The sequence below is a fragment of the Glycine soja genome, chromosome 13 (assembly GCF_004193775.1).
Source record: "Glycine soja cultivar W05 chromosome 13, ASM419377v2, whole genome shotgun sequence".
Taxonomy (NCBI): Eukaryota; Viridiplantae; Streptophyta; class Magnoliopsida; order Fabales; family Fabaceae; genus Glycine; species Glycine soja.
This window is the reverse complement of record NC_041014.1, coordinates 24,418,542-24,438,008: the sequence shown is the minus strand read 5'-3', so window position 1 is coordinate 24,438,008 and position 19,467 is coordinate 24,418,542. Positions and strand designations below refer to the sequence as shown.

Sequence of the window (19,467 nt, the reverse complement as noted above, 5' to 3'; positions counted from 1 at the left end):
CTGATCTACTGGTTTATCTTATTTGTCTCTGCTTAGAGGATTGGAAGCATGCATAGGTATTTTCATTGGTTTGATACCTTTCATCTTGAACTTCTTCAGAAGCTCTTTAGTGTATTTCTGCTAATGTATGTATATTTCTTTACCGTCTTGCTTAATTTGAAGCCCTAAAAAGAACTTAAGTTCTCATATCATGCTGATATTGAATTCATTATTCATTAGATAAAGGAAATCTTTGCATAGAGATTCATAAGTAGCTCAAAAAATGATATCATCAACATAAATTTGAACTATAATGAAATCTTTGATGACTTTTCTTCTAAAAAAAAGTAGTATCCATTTTGCCTTTCATAAAACTAACTTCTAAAAAAACGAGCTTAGTCTGTCATACCAAGCATGTGATGATTGTTTCAAACCATATAGAGTCTTTTTTAGTCTGAAAACACGAGCTAGAAACGTATGGTCTTCAAACCCAAGAGGTTGTTTCACATACACTTCTTCTTTTATAACTTCAAGTCTAGTAACGAGCAAATATTTTTGTGAAACATATACCTTCTTGTTAGTTATAACCTTGAGCTATTAACCTAGCTTTATTTTTTACCACCTTACCTTGTTCATCCGATTTATCATTGAAAACGCACATTGTTCCAATAATATTATTGTCATCAGGTTTGGAAACAAGTGCCCAAACATTGTTTTTACTGAATTGGTGGAGTTCTTATTCCATTGCAACGATCAAATTATCATCAGTCAAAGTTTCACCTATCGTCTTATGTTCAATTTTAGACACGAGCACAAAACGCAAGATCTTTGAATGATGTTTTGACTCGTTCAATTTGATCTCCAATTATTTGATCTTGAGGATGATAGTTAACAAATTTCCAGTCCTTAATTTGAGGTTGTTGACTTGATGATTCTCCAGATTGAGGAAGAATTTCATCAGACTATTTTACTTTGTCTATCTCGGGTGCATCAGACAAACCAATTTGCATTTATGCAAAATCATCCTCAAGATCTGATAGCTTCCTATCAGTTGTTAGACCATCATTGAACTTAACATGGATAAATTCTTCCATAACTAAAGTTCTTGAGGTAAACACTATGAAAGCTTTGGATGTGTCAAAATACCCCACGAAGATACTTTTATCCATCTTTGAATCAAACTTTACAAGTTGATATATGGTGTTAAGGATAAAACACTCACATCCAAATGGATGAAAGTATGAGATATTGGGTCTTCTTCCTCTCCAAAGTTCATAAAAAGTCTTTTTTTATTTTATCAATGGTCATATCAATATTTTGTTTTGAACATAGCAAATTGTGTTTACTACTTATGCCCAAAAGTATTTAGGAAGTGAGTTTTCGCAAAGCATGATCCTAACTATTTCTTGTAGAGTTATATTATTATTTTCAACTATTCTATCATGTTAAGGTATTCTTGATGATGAAAAGTTATGAAAAATACCATTTCTTTCACAAAATGATTTAAAGTCAACATTCTCAAATTCAGTTCCATGATCACTTCTGATAGAAGAAATACAAAATCCTTTTTCATTTTGAACTCTCTTACAAAATATCTCAAATACTTTGAAAGACACATGTTTATATGTAAGAAAGTAAACCCATGTATATCTTGAATAGTCATCAACTACGACAAAGTTATATTTCTTTCCTCCTAGACTTAGCGTTTGAGTTGATCCAAATAAAATCATATGTAATAGTTGTGTCAATCTAGTAGTAAAAGTAACATTTTTAGATTTAAAATAAATTTTGATTTGTTTCCCTTGTTAACATGACTCACAGAGAAGATGAGTTTTTCAATAAATCTTGAACAGTTTATTCACTAAATCTTTTTTAAAAAGTTTTAAAATATGTTTCAGATTGACATCCTTTTACATATAATTTTAGTATATTATCCAAAGTTTTAAAATATGTTTTAGATTGACATCCTTTTACATGTAATTTTAGTATATTATCCAATTTTTTCTCCATAATGCAAATTAAACAAAATCATCAATAATAAGGTTTGATATTTTTTTAGGGTTCCAACATGGAATAAAAAATTAAATGAAATGATATTTTCCTTCTCTGCTCTTAAATCAATCCACACACACCCAAAAAAAAACATTTTTTCCTTTATCTCTTTGTGGTAGAGACTATGGACTAAAATGAAATAATTATATGTTAATTAATTCATGTGTTACCAAGATTTTTTTGTTTCTCTTAACTATTCTCTTAAACCAAATTCTTGTCTTATGTGAAAGATACATATGATTAATAAAAAAAAAACTAAATAAAGAAAAAATATATCTCCTCCATATCTCCCACTTTATTAAAATTCATTTTCTTCCTTTCTTACTTTTAAACTAAAAAAATTATAAAAAGACACTAGATACAGTATTATCTAAATCAATGCCAGTTAATTCCCGATTGATTAGTTTAAAATTAAGCAATCAATTGTTGGAAAAGAGTTTTCAAGAAAAAACAAAAGTAGAAAGAACTTTCATTTTCATCCACAATCTTTATCATGTGGGCTATTATAATAATTTCCATTCTAATCCTAAAACATTACACGAGTCTCATAATAATATGACTAGAAAATTAACATCAATAATGTAGTTTAATTATAAAATCAAGAATTTTTTTTTATCAAAATATTATAAAATCAAGAATTAAATAAAACAAGATTTGTAATCTTAAATATTAATTTAATATACCATTTCTACAAAATTCGCAAAAGAGATAAAATATACCAGTAGTTTACTTATTATTTTCTAACAAGATAGAAAAAAAAAAAACAAAAGCAAATCCAATATAACTTTTTATAAAGAAAAATGTTTGTTAATTTTTTTAGTAGGAGTATTCAAAGCAAGGATCTATCCTTCTCCCCATTCATCTTTTATTACCAATTTAATCTTATATCTACTTAATACAAATTATTTTAAATTAGATAAGATTGATTTGATCTTTAAATCAAATTGATTAATTCCTATAGGCATAAAAAAATAAATTTCATTCTTAAAATGATAATTTTAGCCTTGATAAGTTTAAAGTATTTTTGATCTTCATAAGCTTCAAAATCAATTTAATTGAACGTAAGAAACGTTCTTAATTAATTGTAAGTAAAAATTGAAAAGACATGTGTTACCAACACTTTGTGGTGTGGTGGTGAGGTGATTGAAGACATGAATGTTTGGGCAGCGTTGCAATTAAAGGAATATGAATATGGGGTCGCGTAGGATTGACGCAGAAAAAAGAATATCGAGGGGACCCAATACCAAGTAAGTGTCTTTGTTGGTCTCTTATTTTTCCTCATTCATGCTTTACAGGAAATATCCAAATTTAAATTTTCCATGAAAAAATGTCAATTGCAAATTGTCAACCACCAACAAATATCCCACTTTACGCCAGCCGCCGAATTATGAGCCAGCTGTTAGCTTAGTGCATGTTTGTTAAAAAAATTATTTTAACCAAACAGATAAAAATAAATAAATTCTAATCCTTTAGCAGAATTATTTTCACCTCAAAATTTATTTTATACCAGATTTTCAAACACTCTTAGTCATGCACACGACGTCGTTCGCCTGTATGCCACCAGCGTATGCATGCTTATATATACATATATATCATAATTAATTTAAAAGATAGTAGTAAAACAAAACTTAGCCATGTAATATACTTTTTAAAGATAATAATAGTTTAAGAGAATAATTCCTTTCATTGAGTAGTGTACTCTAGATGATGCACTTGAAAATTTATGTTGCTGAGTTTTGAATTAATGCCATTTAAAAGTATAATGAAAATTTGAAAATAGTGAAACAATATTTAAGTATGTCTCATGACTTGTATAACCTAACCTACTTTCAATATCATTTTGTTTTACTTCCAGAACGTATCTAAGTCAAATACATGTAAACAAAAAATAAAGTTTCAAATGAAAAATCTCAAATATTTTCGAAAGTTATATGATTATCGTATGTGGTTTAGATTATTAGGCGCAATGTCGCTTGATACGCCCAGAAACAGCAAGCCGAGATCGAAGAGCAGAAGCCACGTCAAAATTGAAAAGCAACGTTGGTACAATTTAAGGGTAAACAAATAATTTCATCCTTAAAATAATAAAATACCAAAAAAGTCTATAAGTTTTTGTGTTGTAACTTTAATACTTAAACTTAATTATTTTTGTTATTTTAGTTTCTGATGTAGGTTAATATTATCACTTGTCACATAATTTTTTGAAATTTTGAACTAAAAATAAGAGATTTTTTTTAAATTTGAAATATATTTTTTCCTTCATAAATGTCAAACTTAAAATTTAACCCAAGAGCTCGATTCAATTCTAATTGAATCAGTCAGAATTAACAACAGATAAATTATATTTGGATTGTGTTTGATTTGGATGAGAAAAAACACCAGAAGAAAATTTGTATACTTTATCATATAAAACTCACATTTTACACTTATCTTAATTAAAAAATTTAATTTTTATTTTTATTCTGAGAAGCAAACAAATCCTTGGAGAAGAAAATGATTATTTATGTGCATTTTAAACACGTAATTGTATTAACCGGGAGTGTTGAGATTGGTCCATCATTAATCACAAATTTGACGCTCGGAGACGCTCTTCCGCGTGCCACAATATAAATTCAATTTAAATTCATTTTCTCCTTCCATTCCTTCCTTCCTTCCTCAACCCAACCCAATCTTCACCTTCGCCCACAACAAATCCCATTCCTGCATCTCCTCCTTCAGCATCGCTGCAAACTTTACTTTCCATTTTTGTCCTTCCTCCCCGAGAAAAAAATGGTTAGTTCCTCTCTCTCTCTCTCTCTCTCTCTCTCTCTCTCTCTCTATATATATATATATATATATATATATATATATATATTGTGTTTTTTAAACCTCAGAAAACGGATAAGAGAGAACTGAACTGAAGTTCCCAGCGATTTGAAGTTTTCTTCCGAAAACCTTGAAATATATGGCAATATTTGTTCTCGCGTTCTCTCTATCTGTGTTCCTGTAAACTGTTTTTGGCGGTTACTGCTTTTTTTTTCTTTTCTTTTGAGATTGAGCTGGATTCATGATCGATCTTATCATCATCAACACTGAACACTGTAGAATCGAAGTTGTAATCACGCGTTTTGTGTTTCGCTAACTGTTCATGCGCATGTTCTTTGGTGATGATAGATCTGATTTTGATATCGATTTCACCGTTTAATCTGGAATCACATTGTAGTGTAGGGATTAGCTTTTTCTTGCTTGCTTGATCCTGTAGTAATGATAGCATATGGTTTGTCTTTGAATTGTTTTCTGTTAGATTTTCTGCTCTAAATTACTTGGATCCATTTTTTGTTGCTCAGGCATATATTTAATCATTTTGCCTGTTTTTCCTTGCCTACAAATTTTTATGTTTATTTTATTGTTTTCTATGCATAATCGCTTGGGCTTGCTGCTTTAAATAGATTTCTTGAAGATTTAGTTTATGGTTTAACTCAATTGTATCTGTTAAGTGTAGTTGACCCCTTATAGGGGAATAAAACTTGGTCATTGTTGTTAATGTTATAATAGCAATTGACATCACATGGGCATGTTGATCTGTTTGATTTCATGTGTTAACTGCCAACTAATTGTTGATGTATGGAATTTTACAGGCGAACGCAGCATCTGGTATGGCCGTCCATGATGACTGCAAGCTAAAGTTTTTGGAGCTCAAGGCGAAGAGGACGTACCGGTTTATCGTTTTTAAGATTGAGGAGAAGCAGAAGCAAGTTATTGTGGAGAAGCTGGGTGAGCCTGCAAATGGTTATGATGATTTCGCTGCCAGTCTTCCTGCCGACGAGTGTCGATATGCTGTTTATGATTTTGATTTTGTCACTGAAGAGAATTGCCAAAAGAGCAGAATTTTCTTCATTGCTTGGTAGTAGGCTCTTACACAAACTGAACAACCATAACTTAGAAGATTTGAAGTAGTAACTAATTTTTCTATATTAATTTTGTTGCTTGCTTTTGTCTGAAGGTCCCCTGATACATCTAGGGTTAGGAGCAAGATGATTTATGCCAGCTCCAAAGATAGATTCAAGAGGGAGCTTGATGGGATTCAGATTGAGCTGCAAGCAACTGATCCTACTGAGATGGGTCTTGATGTGTTCAAAAGCCGTGCCAATTAAATGATTCTGATTATGCATAATAGGAGTTGTGATGGGGATGGTCAACTTGGCTAATTTGGACTCAATTTTCCAAGTTTTGACATGAGGTCTATAGCAGCTTCAACAAAGCTTTTCTTGTTCCAGTGTATCTTGTGGTTTGTGACATATAACCCGTGTTTGGGTGTCATCTTAGCCCTATTCCTACTAGTTAATTTTGTAACTGTTCTTTGTGTGATTGGACGAAAATTTGGGATCAGGTATTGATGTAATATTGCCAGTTGCCATCTTATTAATGTCTTGTGACTTAAATTAACTAAAATACTTTCTTGAAAACAATTTCATACCTACTATGTCATCCATAACAAAATGGAGGGGTAAGTTTTGTGGATGCAAAATAATTGTGTTGGTATTGTTGCATTTTAAAACAAAGCACTTTGTAATTTTTCGCTGTTTTTCTTTGAGAGTTAAATTTAGTACTGTATTAAACAATAGCTCACTTTACAGAAATGAAGTTTTCTAAAATTTGATTATGCCTATGTTAGACGATACACAATTGCATCTTTTTTCTCCTCACATTCTTGTAGGAGTTTCAAGTGCTTAAGGCGATTAATTAAGCATTTTCACGTTAGGCTGAAGAATTTGTCACATTTTTACCCAAAATAATTTTGTTTATTTGTAAGCAAAAGTGATGGAAAATATAATAGAAACACTGAATCGATAAAATTAGCACCTCAAACTCTTGGTGTGATTTCTTAGAACGAGAAACTCAGGCATCTTTAACAAATTATTATCTCTTACTGACAAAAAAGTGTGCATTCTACCTGGGCTTCCTTTATTGGCTTTATTAGAACCACAAACGAAACCTCCGTGCCAATCAATGCATGGTTCACTGCTGCACACTTGTGTTCCGGCGCACAGCTTATTATAAGCACGAGTGAATAAAAAAGAAAATACTCAACGTACCCACAGAAGCAGAAACCGTAAGTACACTAGGCACACAATACAGACCAAGTGAACTTTAACCATGAAGTCATGGTGTCGGACAAAAGACCATATTAAATAGCACACGAAAGAAAAACATTATGGAATTTTCAATTTTCCTCTGTTTATCATTAAGTAAAATCAATGTATTAGCTTTTAACATCATGCCCTGTTTTTGTCAAAAAAAATAAAAATCATGCCCTGTTCTGTTTTCTATTTTAAAAATGCATTAAAAATATAGAATAAAATCTATGTATCAATATTTCTTAATCTATGTATAAATGATCTAGTATATTCGTGATAAAATTGTTAGTTGTCTATTCTTCTAAAGTTATTTGCTAGTTTAGCCTGATGGGGCACACTTAATTGTTAAAAGCGGTTAAAGAAAGAAAAAGAAAAAAAGGATTAAGATATTTAACAAGAATCATTTTCCCTTCCAACAAGTTAAAGCTAGGAAAACGAGCAATGATAACAGAATCATAATTCATCTGGTAGCTAACGAAGTTCCTCCAGAAACACAATTATGAATTAAAGGGAGGGGGGAAGCCAAAAACAATTTATCGCGCCTTCTGCCTGATGCGGGTATTACATAGCAAATGTCTACGAGCAAGATGAAAGCTCCATTAGCTATTACGTATATAAGTATATTATAGAACCTGTCTCCTTTGACTATTGACAAAAAAAAAAAAACAGGCATGAATATATATTTCACCTGGCTAAGATGGATGAAAAGTTATACTATTATAGAACTAGTAGTACTTGAAACAGTCATCTTTTATGTTTTCAAGATCCCATGAGTCAACTTTCTGAATGGGGCGAAAAGACATAAAATAATAACACAGCTCCTAATTCAACTCCTTATACAATTAACACTGAAATTTTGCAAGTGTGTAGCAGCACGTATTGGAGAGCCAGAATAATTTTTTTTTTCCTTTCATTTTTTAGGGGTTGAATAACGGGGTCAAGGACCAAAATACAACACCAAAACATTGAACTATCCTCGCAAACACCGTATACTAGCACAGGCAATAAAGCAACGTAAATACATGAAGGATGGAACCTGTTCTATGCTTCCCCAAGTCCAGTGAATGACCATGCTTGGCAAGTTCATTGGCAATTGGCACAGCCGTTTCCTTAATGGTAAACACGATGAATTTGGTTATCCCAGAACTACTCGATGATGATGAGTATTTGGATAGCCATGACCAACATAACACGGTTGACCACTATAACATCTCAGACTCAGCAGCTGGATCGCACGGATAGTATAAGATGAGAAATATTTAGCAGTTGGCCAACCTCAAACCATGATAAATACCCAATAATTCAGGTTGTGTTATAATACAAGTGCCAAGATTGCAAGAAAAAGTCACAAGACGATTCATCCTCACTTGATTATTCTACCACAAATGCACTAACTTGTGAGCCATCAGTATTCAGCTTAAACCACACGAGGGTGGGTGCATGACAATGAGTCTGGATCACTCTTGGATGGTCACAATGATTTGAAAAAATTCTATTGACTATTAGAGCTCTATGGTAGTCCCTAGCATGCTCATGCACCTGCAATCAAAATAAGCAAAACCCCCATTAGAGTGGCTCAAATAGTAAGCAAGCTCAAGTTCGGCGATTGAGGGGTCCACAATGTGAGGGGTTTGAGCCTGCAAGAAAGTAGGAAGGGGCAACGTTGGTACCACGAGTAAGGTTTAGTCTCATAGACACCCAAAAGTGTGCGGTAACACCTCCCAAGAACCAGAAAAAAAGGAAACCTTAACTAGTTGAGAGATCCAAAAGATTGAAGTATACATTCACAGACAGTAAACTTCCAAACGCATGATATATATATATATATATATATATACACACACACACACACACGGAAGCATCAACCCAAATACCCTAATCCCAACTAGGTTGCACCATCGAATATTATCCCTGAAGAAAGGCTCCTGGATACTAGATGGTAACAAGTCCTACCATTGTAAGCCAGATTGATGAAAGCCTAAATTAGCTAATCTATCAGCACAACACAACAATTATCCTCCCAATAAATATGAGACACCACAAACTGCATAGAGTGAGTAAGAGAAATACAATTTAACCAGCAATTTCTCAAGTACCAAGGCACGGTATCCAAGTTGCGAAAAGTTGCAACAACTAACCAGTCAGATCCTAACCACAAGAGATGCCACCCTTTTCAAAAGCGATTTCATGGCCTCCATAGCACTAGTGAGCTCAGCAACAGGCGAAGAAGCAACTCCCAAAGAAAATGAAAAACAGCCCATGAAGCTTCCTCTATAATCACGGTAAATGCCACCACAAGCTGCGATTGCCGGAAAGCCTCTGACAGCACCATCAGTGTTACATTAACACCAGCTTGCCAAGGGAGGATGCCAGGAGATTTGGAGGATACGGGGTGCCTTGGAAAGATGGCCAGAGAGATATGAAATGCCCTGAGAATAGAGAAGTCTGAAATTGAGTTTTTCATAACCCCTTAGATAGATTTCCTGAGAGAGAAACAGCACCAATAGTGTCTGATATTATGCGAGCATGGGAGAAGTAGCCATTCTGGAATCTTGCGTTATTCCGACTGAGCCAAAGAAGCCATGCTGTATTAATGACAGCTGCCAGAAAGATCTCTTGTAGCAGAGAACTCACTGCCTTAGAACAGCTCTCGAGCAAGGCCAAGGGCTCAAGCAATAAGAGGTTGCAGCCTAAGATAGAACCAACTCCAGAAGAACATGCCAAACAGGCACTCTATCAAAAGGTGCCTTGCTGTTTCACCTGCTTGTCCACAGTGCGAGCAAATGGGCACAATAAGAGGGCGTCATCCGAGGGAAGTTTGCCAACCAAAAATCTCCAAAAGAAAAAAGACTGAGAAGGAGGGATTGAAGGCTTCGGCCATGACACCTTGTCATGAGTACCATGTAAGCAATCAACTGCATTCTTAAAAGACATATGAGAGTTCATATGTAGTTGACTTCATTTTGGGGAAAGAACTTCTCCAACACATGACAGTTCATATGGGATAGCATTTGATGTTTGTTTACTTATATTAGGAAGCATATTCTATCTTAAAGTTTAAAGTAGGTTAAATTAGTTTTTTGGTTGTCTGATTTAATTTTTAGATTCAATTTGATTCTCTAATTTTTTTTAGGTTCAATTTGGTCCTCTAATTTTTAAAATTGATTCAATTTTGGTCCTACCGTCTAAATTGGGTCAACGGTGTTAAGAATTTGCACTTTATGGAGGTTTAAAACCGCCATTAAGTGGTTAGTGGCGGTTTTAAACCGCCACAAAATGCACATTTCATAACACTGTCAGTTTAACTTAGAGGACATGACCAAATTGAATTGATTTTAAAAATTTAAGGACCAAATTGAACCCGAAAAAAAAAATAGAAGATCAAATCGAACCTAAATAATAAATTAGACGACCAAAAAACAAATTTAACCTTTTAAGGTAAAATGCTTGCTGTACTAACCATAATACCAATTTGGGACCGACTAGATTCTTGTTGAGCATATGTAATCTATGTAAAATATAAACTTGCAATTCTCATCCTGGAAATAAAGTACTTAAATTAAGAAGTGAATGAACTCCTTTCTTATGCATTGAATCCATTAAGAAATATTCATATGAATGTGCTAGCTACAAGTTACATGTTTGCATTGTCCCCTTGAAACTGGAAACAATGAGGATGAGGAAGTGGTATTCATCAATGAGGCCAGCCAGATGAAGGCAACACTAGTGCTGAAATGTATTCACTCCAAGTCTGTAATATGGTCTTGGCCCTTGAGTCCTGGGTTTTGAACCTTCATATGCTTCAGCACCTTTATGCAATGAGGAGCTTTCCCATAACATTCTTAAAAGCATCACCAGAGTGCACTTACAACAAAGCTTTAACCACTCAAAATCTCCTGGGCTTTTTCCGATCCAAGATAGCTCCAAGATTGGCTAGTGCATCATTAAATTTCTGAATCTTGAGGAAGCCTCTAATAATAGATGTTTCAGATTGTGAGAATCTTCCTTTCTCCATCACCATATTGATGAGTTGAATGAGGGTGTCCTCCATGGATAAAGAACAAAGACCTTCAGCCAAGAAACCAAATGATGGGAACTCCGGCAATATTCCTTTCTCCAACATCTCAACTGTAAAATCAACAGCCTCTTGTATCGGCCCTCCACCATTACAGAGGCCACGGAAAACAATCTTGTATGTTATAACATCCGGAGGATCACCCTTTTCCATCATTTCTCTGAAAAGCCTCATGGCTTCTTTTGTTCTCTTCCTTTTGCAGAGTGCTTGAATCACAGGGTTATATGCTTGTGGAGTCAAGACCATACCTTTCATCTGAACAGATCTAAGGAGCTTACTTGCAACATCTACTCTCCCTGCCTTACACAGTCCCCCAATAAGTGTCCCATATGTAACAATATCTGGCTCGCACCCATTCAAAGTCATATTCTGCACAATATCAGCTGCCCTTTTTATATCCCCTTGTTGGCAGAAGTACTTCAGCATTGTAGTATAAGTGAACTTGTCAGGTTTTAACCCTTCCATTATCATCTGATCCATAAGCTGAGCAGCTTCTTCCACTCTCTTGCTCTTACACAGGCCATTAATAAGCGTGTTATACGTCACCGAACTTCTCGACACCCCCAACATCTCCATCTGATCGAAGATATCCTCTGCATCCCCAACCCTATTGTTCTTGCACAAACCATCAATCAAAGTATTATACACCACCACATTCCTCGCACAGCCACTCAATTCCATCTCCTTCAGCAGCATCAATGCTTCCTTAAGCCTCCTTTCTGAACACAGACTCTCGATCAATATACTATACGTAAATTCATCCGGATCACACCCCTTCTCCTTCATCTCCTCGAACAACTCCATAGCAATCTCCCGGTTACTCGTCAAACACAGCCCCTGTATCAAACTATTGAACGTACAAACATCGGGCAAAACCCCCTTGCTAGTAAGAACACGGGCAAGCTCGGTGGCCGCCTCAACGTGATTCTCCTTACACAAAGTACCAATCAGCGTGTTATAAGTCACGGTATTCGGCTCACAATCTCTCGAAACCATGTGGTGGAGAATCTCCACGGCCTCGTCGATCTCGCCCAACTTACACAGCCCGGAGATCAACGAGTTATACGTATAAACATCCAATTCAAACCCTTTCTCGAGCATAAAATCCATCATCTCCAAACCCTGTTTGATATGCCCAGTCCTACATAACCCATTCACCAAAGCATTGAACGTAACCTGGTCAGGGCAAAACCCTTCCTCCTCATAAATAAACCTCAAAGCCTCCTCAATTCTCCCCTCTTTGCAAAGCCCATTCACCAAAACATTAACCGAAACACTCGTGAGCTCGCACCCAGACTCCACCATGAGTTCCTTAATCCTCAGCGCGCCTTCCACGTCAGCCTCTTCTATAAACCCCTGCATAAGTGTGGTGAACGTTTTTTCGTCGGGCCTGAGCCCGTAGTTGGGCATGTCCTCAAGCATAAGAATCGCGGGCCGGAGCTGATGGGCCTTGCACAAAGCCCTAATTAAGATGTTGAAAGTGGAGACGTCGGGTGGAACGGCGTCAGCGACCATCTTCGAGTGGAGCGTTTCGACGAGCTTGAGCTTGTTGGCTTTGACGAGGAGGCTGAGGGCGACGTTGTAGAAGCGCGTGTCGGGTTTGACGGCGAAGTCGCGCTCCATGAGGAGGAAGAGGGGGTTGATTTCGGCGTGGAGGTGATGGGAGGTGGCGTAGGTTTCGAGGAAGATGAGGAAGGTGGACTCGTCGACGGGGATTTTGGAGGAGTGCATTTGGCGGAGGAGGGTGAGCATTGAGTCGAAGGAGCCGGCGCGGGCGAGTTGGCGGAGGAGCTCGTGGAAGACGGAGGGGTGGGCCGAGTAGTTGGGCTGGGCCGAGGCCCATTGGAAGAGGCGGAGGGCGGAGGAGGAGTCGGGTTGGCGGCGGAGGAGGTCGAGGAGCTGGGAGGGGGAGAAGTCCGGGGGGAGGGGGTGGTGGGTAGCGGAAGTGGAAGATGAGAGCGCAGAGGAGGAGGAGAATCTAAAGGTGGAAGAGAGTGAGAAAGAGAAAGGAGTTGTGTGGCGTTGGGTTATTACGGTGTAAGCGAGAGGGAGAGGGTGGAAGTGGAGGGAGGAGAGAGCCATTGGGACAGTTTTACAAACATGTGCTGTGCATTGAGAATTCGAGGAGTGTCGCAAAGCAGGGAATGCAAAATGGATGAGCTGTGAGTGTGTGGAGAGTGAAAAATCAGTGACCCTGTTGTTGGATGAGGACCAGAATAAAATCTCTTTTGGGGGTAAGAGCCTACCCTATAAGCTTATTGTTTGTCTATTTTTGCGTTTTGTTTTTTAATACTTTCACCAGGGAAGTGTAAGAAAATTGGTTTCATTTCTTGTTTTAAAATTAGGAAAAAACATTATTATTTTTTTTCTAATTTATTTTTCAGTCTCAATTTAGTTATCTTATTTTTAAAATATTTGTTTTGGTCATTTAGAATGAGTTCAATTTCATCCTTTACAATGATTAATGTTTAAGATTTTTTTACAAAAAATAAAAAATAAATACTTAAAAAAAAATAATATTTATTAGGGACAGTCTTACTAAAATATTCTTATTCTCTCTCCTAATTTCAATAAAAATTATTAAATCTTTTAAAATATCATTATTTGTTACATGATAAAATTAAAATAAATGTTTGAATATCTATTAATTGAAATTTTTTAAAGGATTTTTTAACCCATATTTTAGGATATTGGTTAAAAAACTAAAATTAAAAAATATTTACTGTGAAAATCATACTAGAAAATAAAAATAGTTTTACTTTAATTTTTGTAAAGACTTATACTTTAAGACCCTGATTAATATTTTTTATATATAGAAGGTATTGGTGAATGTCTTGGACGTCCTCTTCAAAAAGAACAAGGGCTCGACAAATTGAAGATGGTTGCTAACAAAGGTTTCAAAGAGGCAAAGTATATCTATGGTATGATATTATTGTCTACCACTAATGTTTCATTACAAGAAGAGGGTTTAAAACATATGCGGGATTTAAGGGTGGAAGATTGTGCTATGAAGTGCTAGAAAAATGTGAAGAAATGGGTTACAACGCGTTATTGGTTGCCACAAAATGATTTTTGGGTTAGAAACAATATTCCTCTCTGTTCGTCAAAATAAAAGTTTAACAAATTCATGTTCGATAATATACTTACAACATCTGATTTGTGTTCCAAAGTAGATGGATTGTTCATCCATGGCCTACAAATAGTAAGCAACATAAGTAGTTAAAAATAATTATAAATTTGTCCATACAAAACATATACTATACACGTACCAACTTCCGTTTTTTAAATTTTGGGTTACTTCTCTTTTTTCTGTATCATTGTCTGCCTGGAAACATAGGTCAAATTATTACTCATGTTAGTATCACATGCATTCAATTAAACAAAACATAATCCAATAAGGTCAACACGCTTACTTTTTTCGGCACTGCATTAGGCATCTCAATACGACCAACTAGTGCTACATCTTGACTGAAACTTACGTTAGCCCCTTCAGTGTTATTAACAGAAGGATCATTGACGTTAAAATCTTCACCGCAACTTAGGTCGTCTTTCATATATAATTTAACAAAGGATAAGTCATTGCACATTGTCAAGTCTCCTCACAGTTGGAACATTGTCGAGACTTTTTCTGTTTCTTTTTTCGGGGTGCACCTTTTGTCTTAATCACATTAGGATTCTTCATATCATCTACCATACCACTAGAATGCCTAACAGGATCACCACCCAAATCCACTCGTTTCTGCAACCTTTCAGTCAACTTACATAATTCATCCCTTACAAACTTGAAGTTATCAACATCTTTCGAACCTAGTTCACACAATTTGTTACAACCACCTGATAGAGCCCCAAAACCACCTATTTTGATCATGTCAGGATCGGTTTAAGAAGAAACATAACAACTAAAAAAGAACTCTTCGTATCCTTCAACCATTGCTTACAAATCAAGCTTGAGGGGAATGCGTGGATGTGCTCAAGACGCATCGCCCACATAATGTGCGAGCATGGAATACCAGAGGACTCAAACATCATACAGTCACACTAAAATTTGGATTCAACTTCGTCATACTTAACAAAATGTTGACTAAGCCGCTCACTAAATTTGTCCACCTTGAAAGTAACCTTGCCCCCTACTTGACATCTATTTATCACATTTATCCCTTCGGCATTGACAATCTACTTAACCAAATCATAAACATCCTGTGTGTATAACTTTGCAGCCTCCCGCTCATTCGTAGGCAATGAAGTATTTATGTAAGGTTCGGTATAAAAAAGCTAAAAATCTAAAAGCAACTCATTGTACCAAAAATCTCTTAAGGACTTCTCAAAGTTAAACAACAGCTCAACAATTGAATCCTTCCTTTTTACATATATTTTCAAAAAAGAGTTCACCCCCTCACACTGAAGTTGTCCTTAAATGTGCAAAAAATGTGTCCCTAAGATAAGCAGTTGCCCACGTTCGCTTCTTCTTATATGTTTAGGCAACCCAACTATTTCCTTCAAGTTTGTGCTTCTTAACAATGTGCTTCCAAAAAACTTCAAACTTCTTCGGCTAAAAATTACCATACATGACTGTTTGGAAATCTTCATGAAATTTTTTATTCTTCACATTGTTAGATGCATTTTTTTTGTAGGTGCCAGGCACAAAGCCTATGAGTTGTGTTCGGAAAAACCTTTTTCATTGCCTCCCTCATTGCTTTATCTTCATCAGTTGTTATAGCTTTTGTTTGCTTCTTGCACATACAATCCAATAAAGCATTCAACACCCACTCTTAAGTTTCAGTTGTTTCATCTGATACAATAGCAGCACCAAATATCACTGTTTTCATATGATGATTTCTACCTGAAGATTACCATAAGCTTTTGTACTATTTTTTTTGTAGGTTGCATCAAAAGCAAGTACATTTCCAAAGCATTGGAAGTCAGTTCTACTAGTCCCATCTGCCCAAAATAAATTTATCAACTTACCATCCTCTGTAACCATGTATCTTGCAAAAAAATAGCATTGTTGTCACCTTTTCCTTGCAAATAATTAATTGCAGCCAGTACATCTCCTCTTTTGACTTTGAGACGCTTCAACCGCTGAATATGATTGATCAAATCTCTCTTGTTGAATCCAATCCTTATGTGTCCCGCTTTTTTTATCTAGCATATACCCCATAATATGACATGTTTTCACACCTTGCCCCATGCAAAGCATCAACCTGTGCTTTGTCTCCACAAGACAATCCACGGTAGGTTCGGATTAGGAGAACATAATCTATGGTAATGACCCTCCAAAAAGGTTTCCACGTATAAATTAACCACAGTGTGAGAGAGCTGAAGGTGCCCACCTACCAATGCTAGGGAAATACGTCCCAAAGTTTCGGGATGAGAGAGCTGATGGTGCAGAATCATCAATGCCAAGGAAATATGTTACGAAATTTCGGCGTGAGAGAGCTGAAGAAGGTGCAGAATCACTAATGCAAGGGGAGTATGTTCTAAAGTTTCGGCATGAGCTAGCTGATGGCTAGCTGAGCCGAGGGTGCAGACCCACAGAATCACTATTTATTAATGTCAATATAAATATATAATTAACTATCGTTTAGCAGCATGTCAACTAATTTTTCTGTTGTATGGTCAGGTTGATTGGATATGGTAATTCAAAAGAGAATTGATTTTGGGTATACTATAAGAATAAGAATAATATTCCTCTAAAAAAAAGAATAATAATAATATAGTACTGACTATATGTCTAAGTATTTGATGACAATTTTTTTCATAAAGAGGACCATTTATTCTATTGGATTGGATATTCTTCCTTTTGCAAATTACTTATGTAGAATGAATTTTCGACATCTAGAAACTTATTTGATATTAATAAAGAGAAAAAAAAAGAAAAAATAAATATGTTCGATAATATGATATACTAATAAAAAAATAATGAATATTAAAGAAATGTTTTTAAAAAAGTGGGATCTAGCTACTAAAATAATCACCTATATTTTTAGTGAAATCGCTTCTTTCATTCATGTTTTTTTCTTCAAAATTTAAATCCAAAGTCTTAAGGTTCCAGAGTTTAATGTTATGTGAACCAACGACTTGTTGGTATAGTGTGTTTGGATAACCTATATAATACTATGATAAAGTAGAATAACTATTTATTAGATCATTTTGTTTAAACTTATTTGTTGAAATAAAAATTTATTTTAATAAAATAAACAACTTTCTATTTTCTAGTGTGTTTGTCTAAATTATTGTTACTTAAAAAAATATTTTTTTTTAAGAAACAAATCCTATCTATTTCTTAAAAAAACATATTTATTTTAAAGTTATTTTTTAAGTTTAAACTAATTCACCCATTGTTTTACTTTTATCATGAAAAGTTAAATAATTTTTTTTATTGGTGTGAATCCAAACACATTATAATTCTATGTTAACTATATGATTTATTAAATGTTTTTATTATAAAAATAATTTTGTAATAAAATTTATATAATTTTTTTTATCTAACACAAAATTTAACTAAAGTCATTTCAAGTTAGATTTAATTTTGAACTCAAAATTGATTTTTCAATATAAAATCCAACATATGAAAACTTACCTAAAATTAGATTAACTAGTATTTTAACAAGGAATCCATCATGATGAAACCAAACGCATACTACTAAATCTCATTCGGCAGTTTTCTTTTGGGCGAGTGAATTTAATGTTGCTCTGTAAGAGCACGCATAATAGATTCTGGGAAAAAATTCTCGTAAATTACTGTATCTTGTTGACATTTCTTGCTGTTAAGGGAGTTCCATATTGGTCAAATGGCATTATCTTGTTAGAAATTTACTCATGCATGCATGCTTGTACGTTGTTAACATTTCTTGTTGTTTAGAAAACATATACTAATATTATTATTAGGCAGCTACTATTTCCCCAACCACCCTTTGAGGAGTGTAAGATTTGATGTCAATGATGTCATGGAGTGGCTCTCCAGTTTCAAGCCTAACATGCTAAACCGAACCCACAAAGCATGTCAATAATTCTAGGCCTCACAACAACCCACAAACACAAGCCATTCCCTAGAGGCCAGAGAGTTCAACCTACCTCATTCGCCCATCAACCCCCACCCAAAACTCCAACAACCCCACACCTCAAAAAGTAGGTTTTATTAGGTTGTTTTGCTCTACCCACACATACTCGAACCATTTCCTCAGTTTAATTAAAATGCAAAAGATATGGATGGATCTTGCTAATCAGTATCCAATCAAATGTTTAAAAAAATATTTATTCTATAAATTATGAATAATACAATTTTTTTGCCAAAAGATATAACCAATCACTTCATTAAAAAAATCGCATCACTCTCCTAACAATAACATGTATGATCATTAATTTTTTTATTACACTTACAATTGGACCTATAAGTTTGTGCTGTGTGAAGCCCAAAACATCAATGCATGATTTCATTTTCATCAACTCCTACCTATCTTAGGACCCAGAGCGAGCATGTTTTTGTGGCTCTCTAATTTCATCCGTTCATGGCCTCTACTAATCTATGCTGCCACTTGGATTATGGTAATGACGTTTACGGTGGCAGTGGCTTCACTCTCCACAGAGGTGGCTTTTGTCTCCGCCATATCTTCCTCTGAGAAATGCAAGAGTGATGGGTCCCTTGTTAGAGTTAGAGTTCCGTTGGAGGAGACACCGTGTTTCCCTGCTCATCTTTTCACCAAGTCCCACATCGATGTTATCGTTCCACCAATCTTTGCAGCCCTAATTGTAGCTGCTTCTGCTTGCGTAGTAACAGTTGTGGGCCTATGGGAGCATGATTAAACCAATTTATAGAAATAGATGCAATTAAAACTTCCTATTCTTTGTGGAATCAAATTTATTTACGTGAACATTGTCAAATAGTATTTGCATTTAAAAAGTTTTATATTGGATTATTTACAATTTACTGTGTTAATTTAATTTTGAGATAAATAATTATTTTAATCCTTAAAAAGTAATGTAATCCCGTAATAATTTAGAGGATCATCGTGTCTTATGATATATTTGTCACACATTTTATATATTTAGTAATTAAATTAATTTTTTTAAAAGTTAAATTATGATTAATTTAGATATTTAAGGACCAAAACAATCATTTAGGCTTTATTCACTTTAAATTCGTGTAAATTACGTGAATCTTAGAAGTTACTCTGTGTAACTTCGGACCGAGTCGAAGGCGGAATGGATGTAACATCAACAAGTTTTAGGATGAAAATCAAAGAC

The 19,467-nt window shown here is 34.9% G+C and overlaps 2 protein-coding genes across 2 annotated transcripts; one reads left to right on the top strand and one right to left on the bottom strand.

The window, feature by feature from the left end:
• The first annotated feature begins 4,612 nt into the window (after positions 1 to 4,612).
• Positions 4,613 to 6,476, top strand: LOC114382460 (actin-depolymerizing factor 2). Its single transcript, XM_028341889.1, has 3 exons — positions 4,613 to 4,803; positions 5,649 to 5,914; positions 6,014 to 6,476. Exons 1-3 carry the CDS (start codon positions 4,801 to 4,803, stop codon positions 6,162 to 6,164), a joined length of 420 nt encoding a protein of 139 aa, XP_028197690.1. The 5' UTR covers positions 4,613 to 4,800; the 3' UTR covers positions 6,165 to 6,476.
• Positions 6,477 to 10,604: 4,128 nt separating this feature from the next.
• On the bottom strand, positions 10,605 to 13,460 carry LOC114381891 (pentatricopeptide repeat-containing protein At3g53700, chloroplastic-like). Its single transcript, XM_028341115.1, has 2 exons — positions 13,377 to 13,460; positions 10,605 to 13,343 (listed from the first exon to the last, which is right to left on the bottom strand). Exon 2 carries the CDS (start codon positions 13,303 to 13,305, stop codon positions 11,035 to 11,037), a length of 2,271 nt encoding a protein of 756 aa, XP_028196916.1. The 5' UTR covers positions 13,306 to 13,343; positions 13,377 to 13,460; the 3' UTR covers positions 10,605 to 11,034.
• Between the last annotated feature and the right edge of the window lie 6,007 nt (positions 13,461 to 19,467).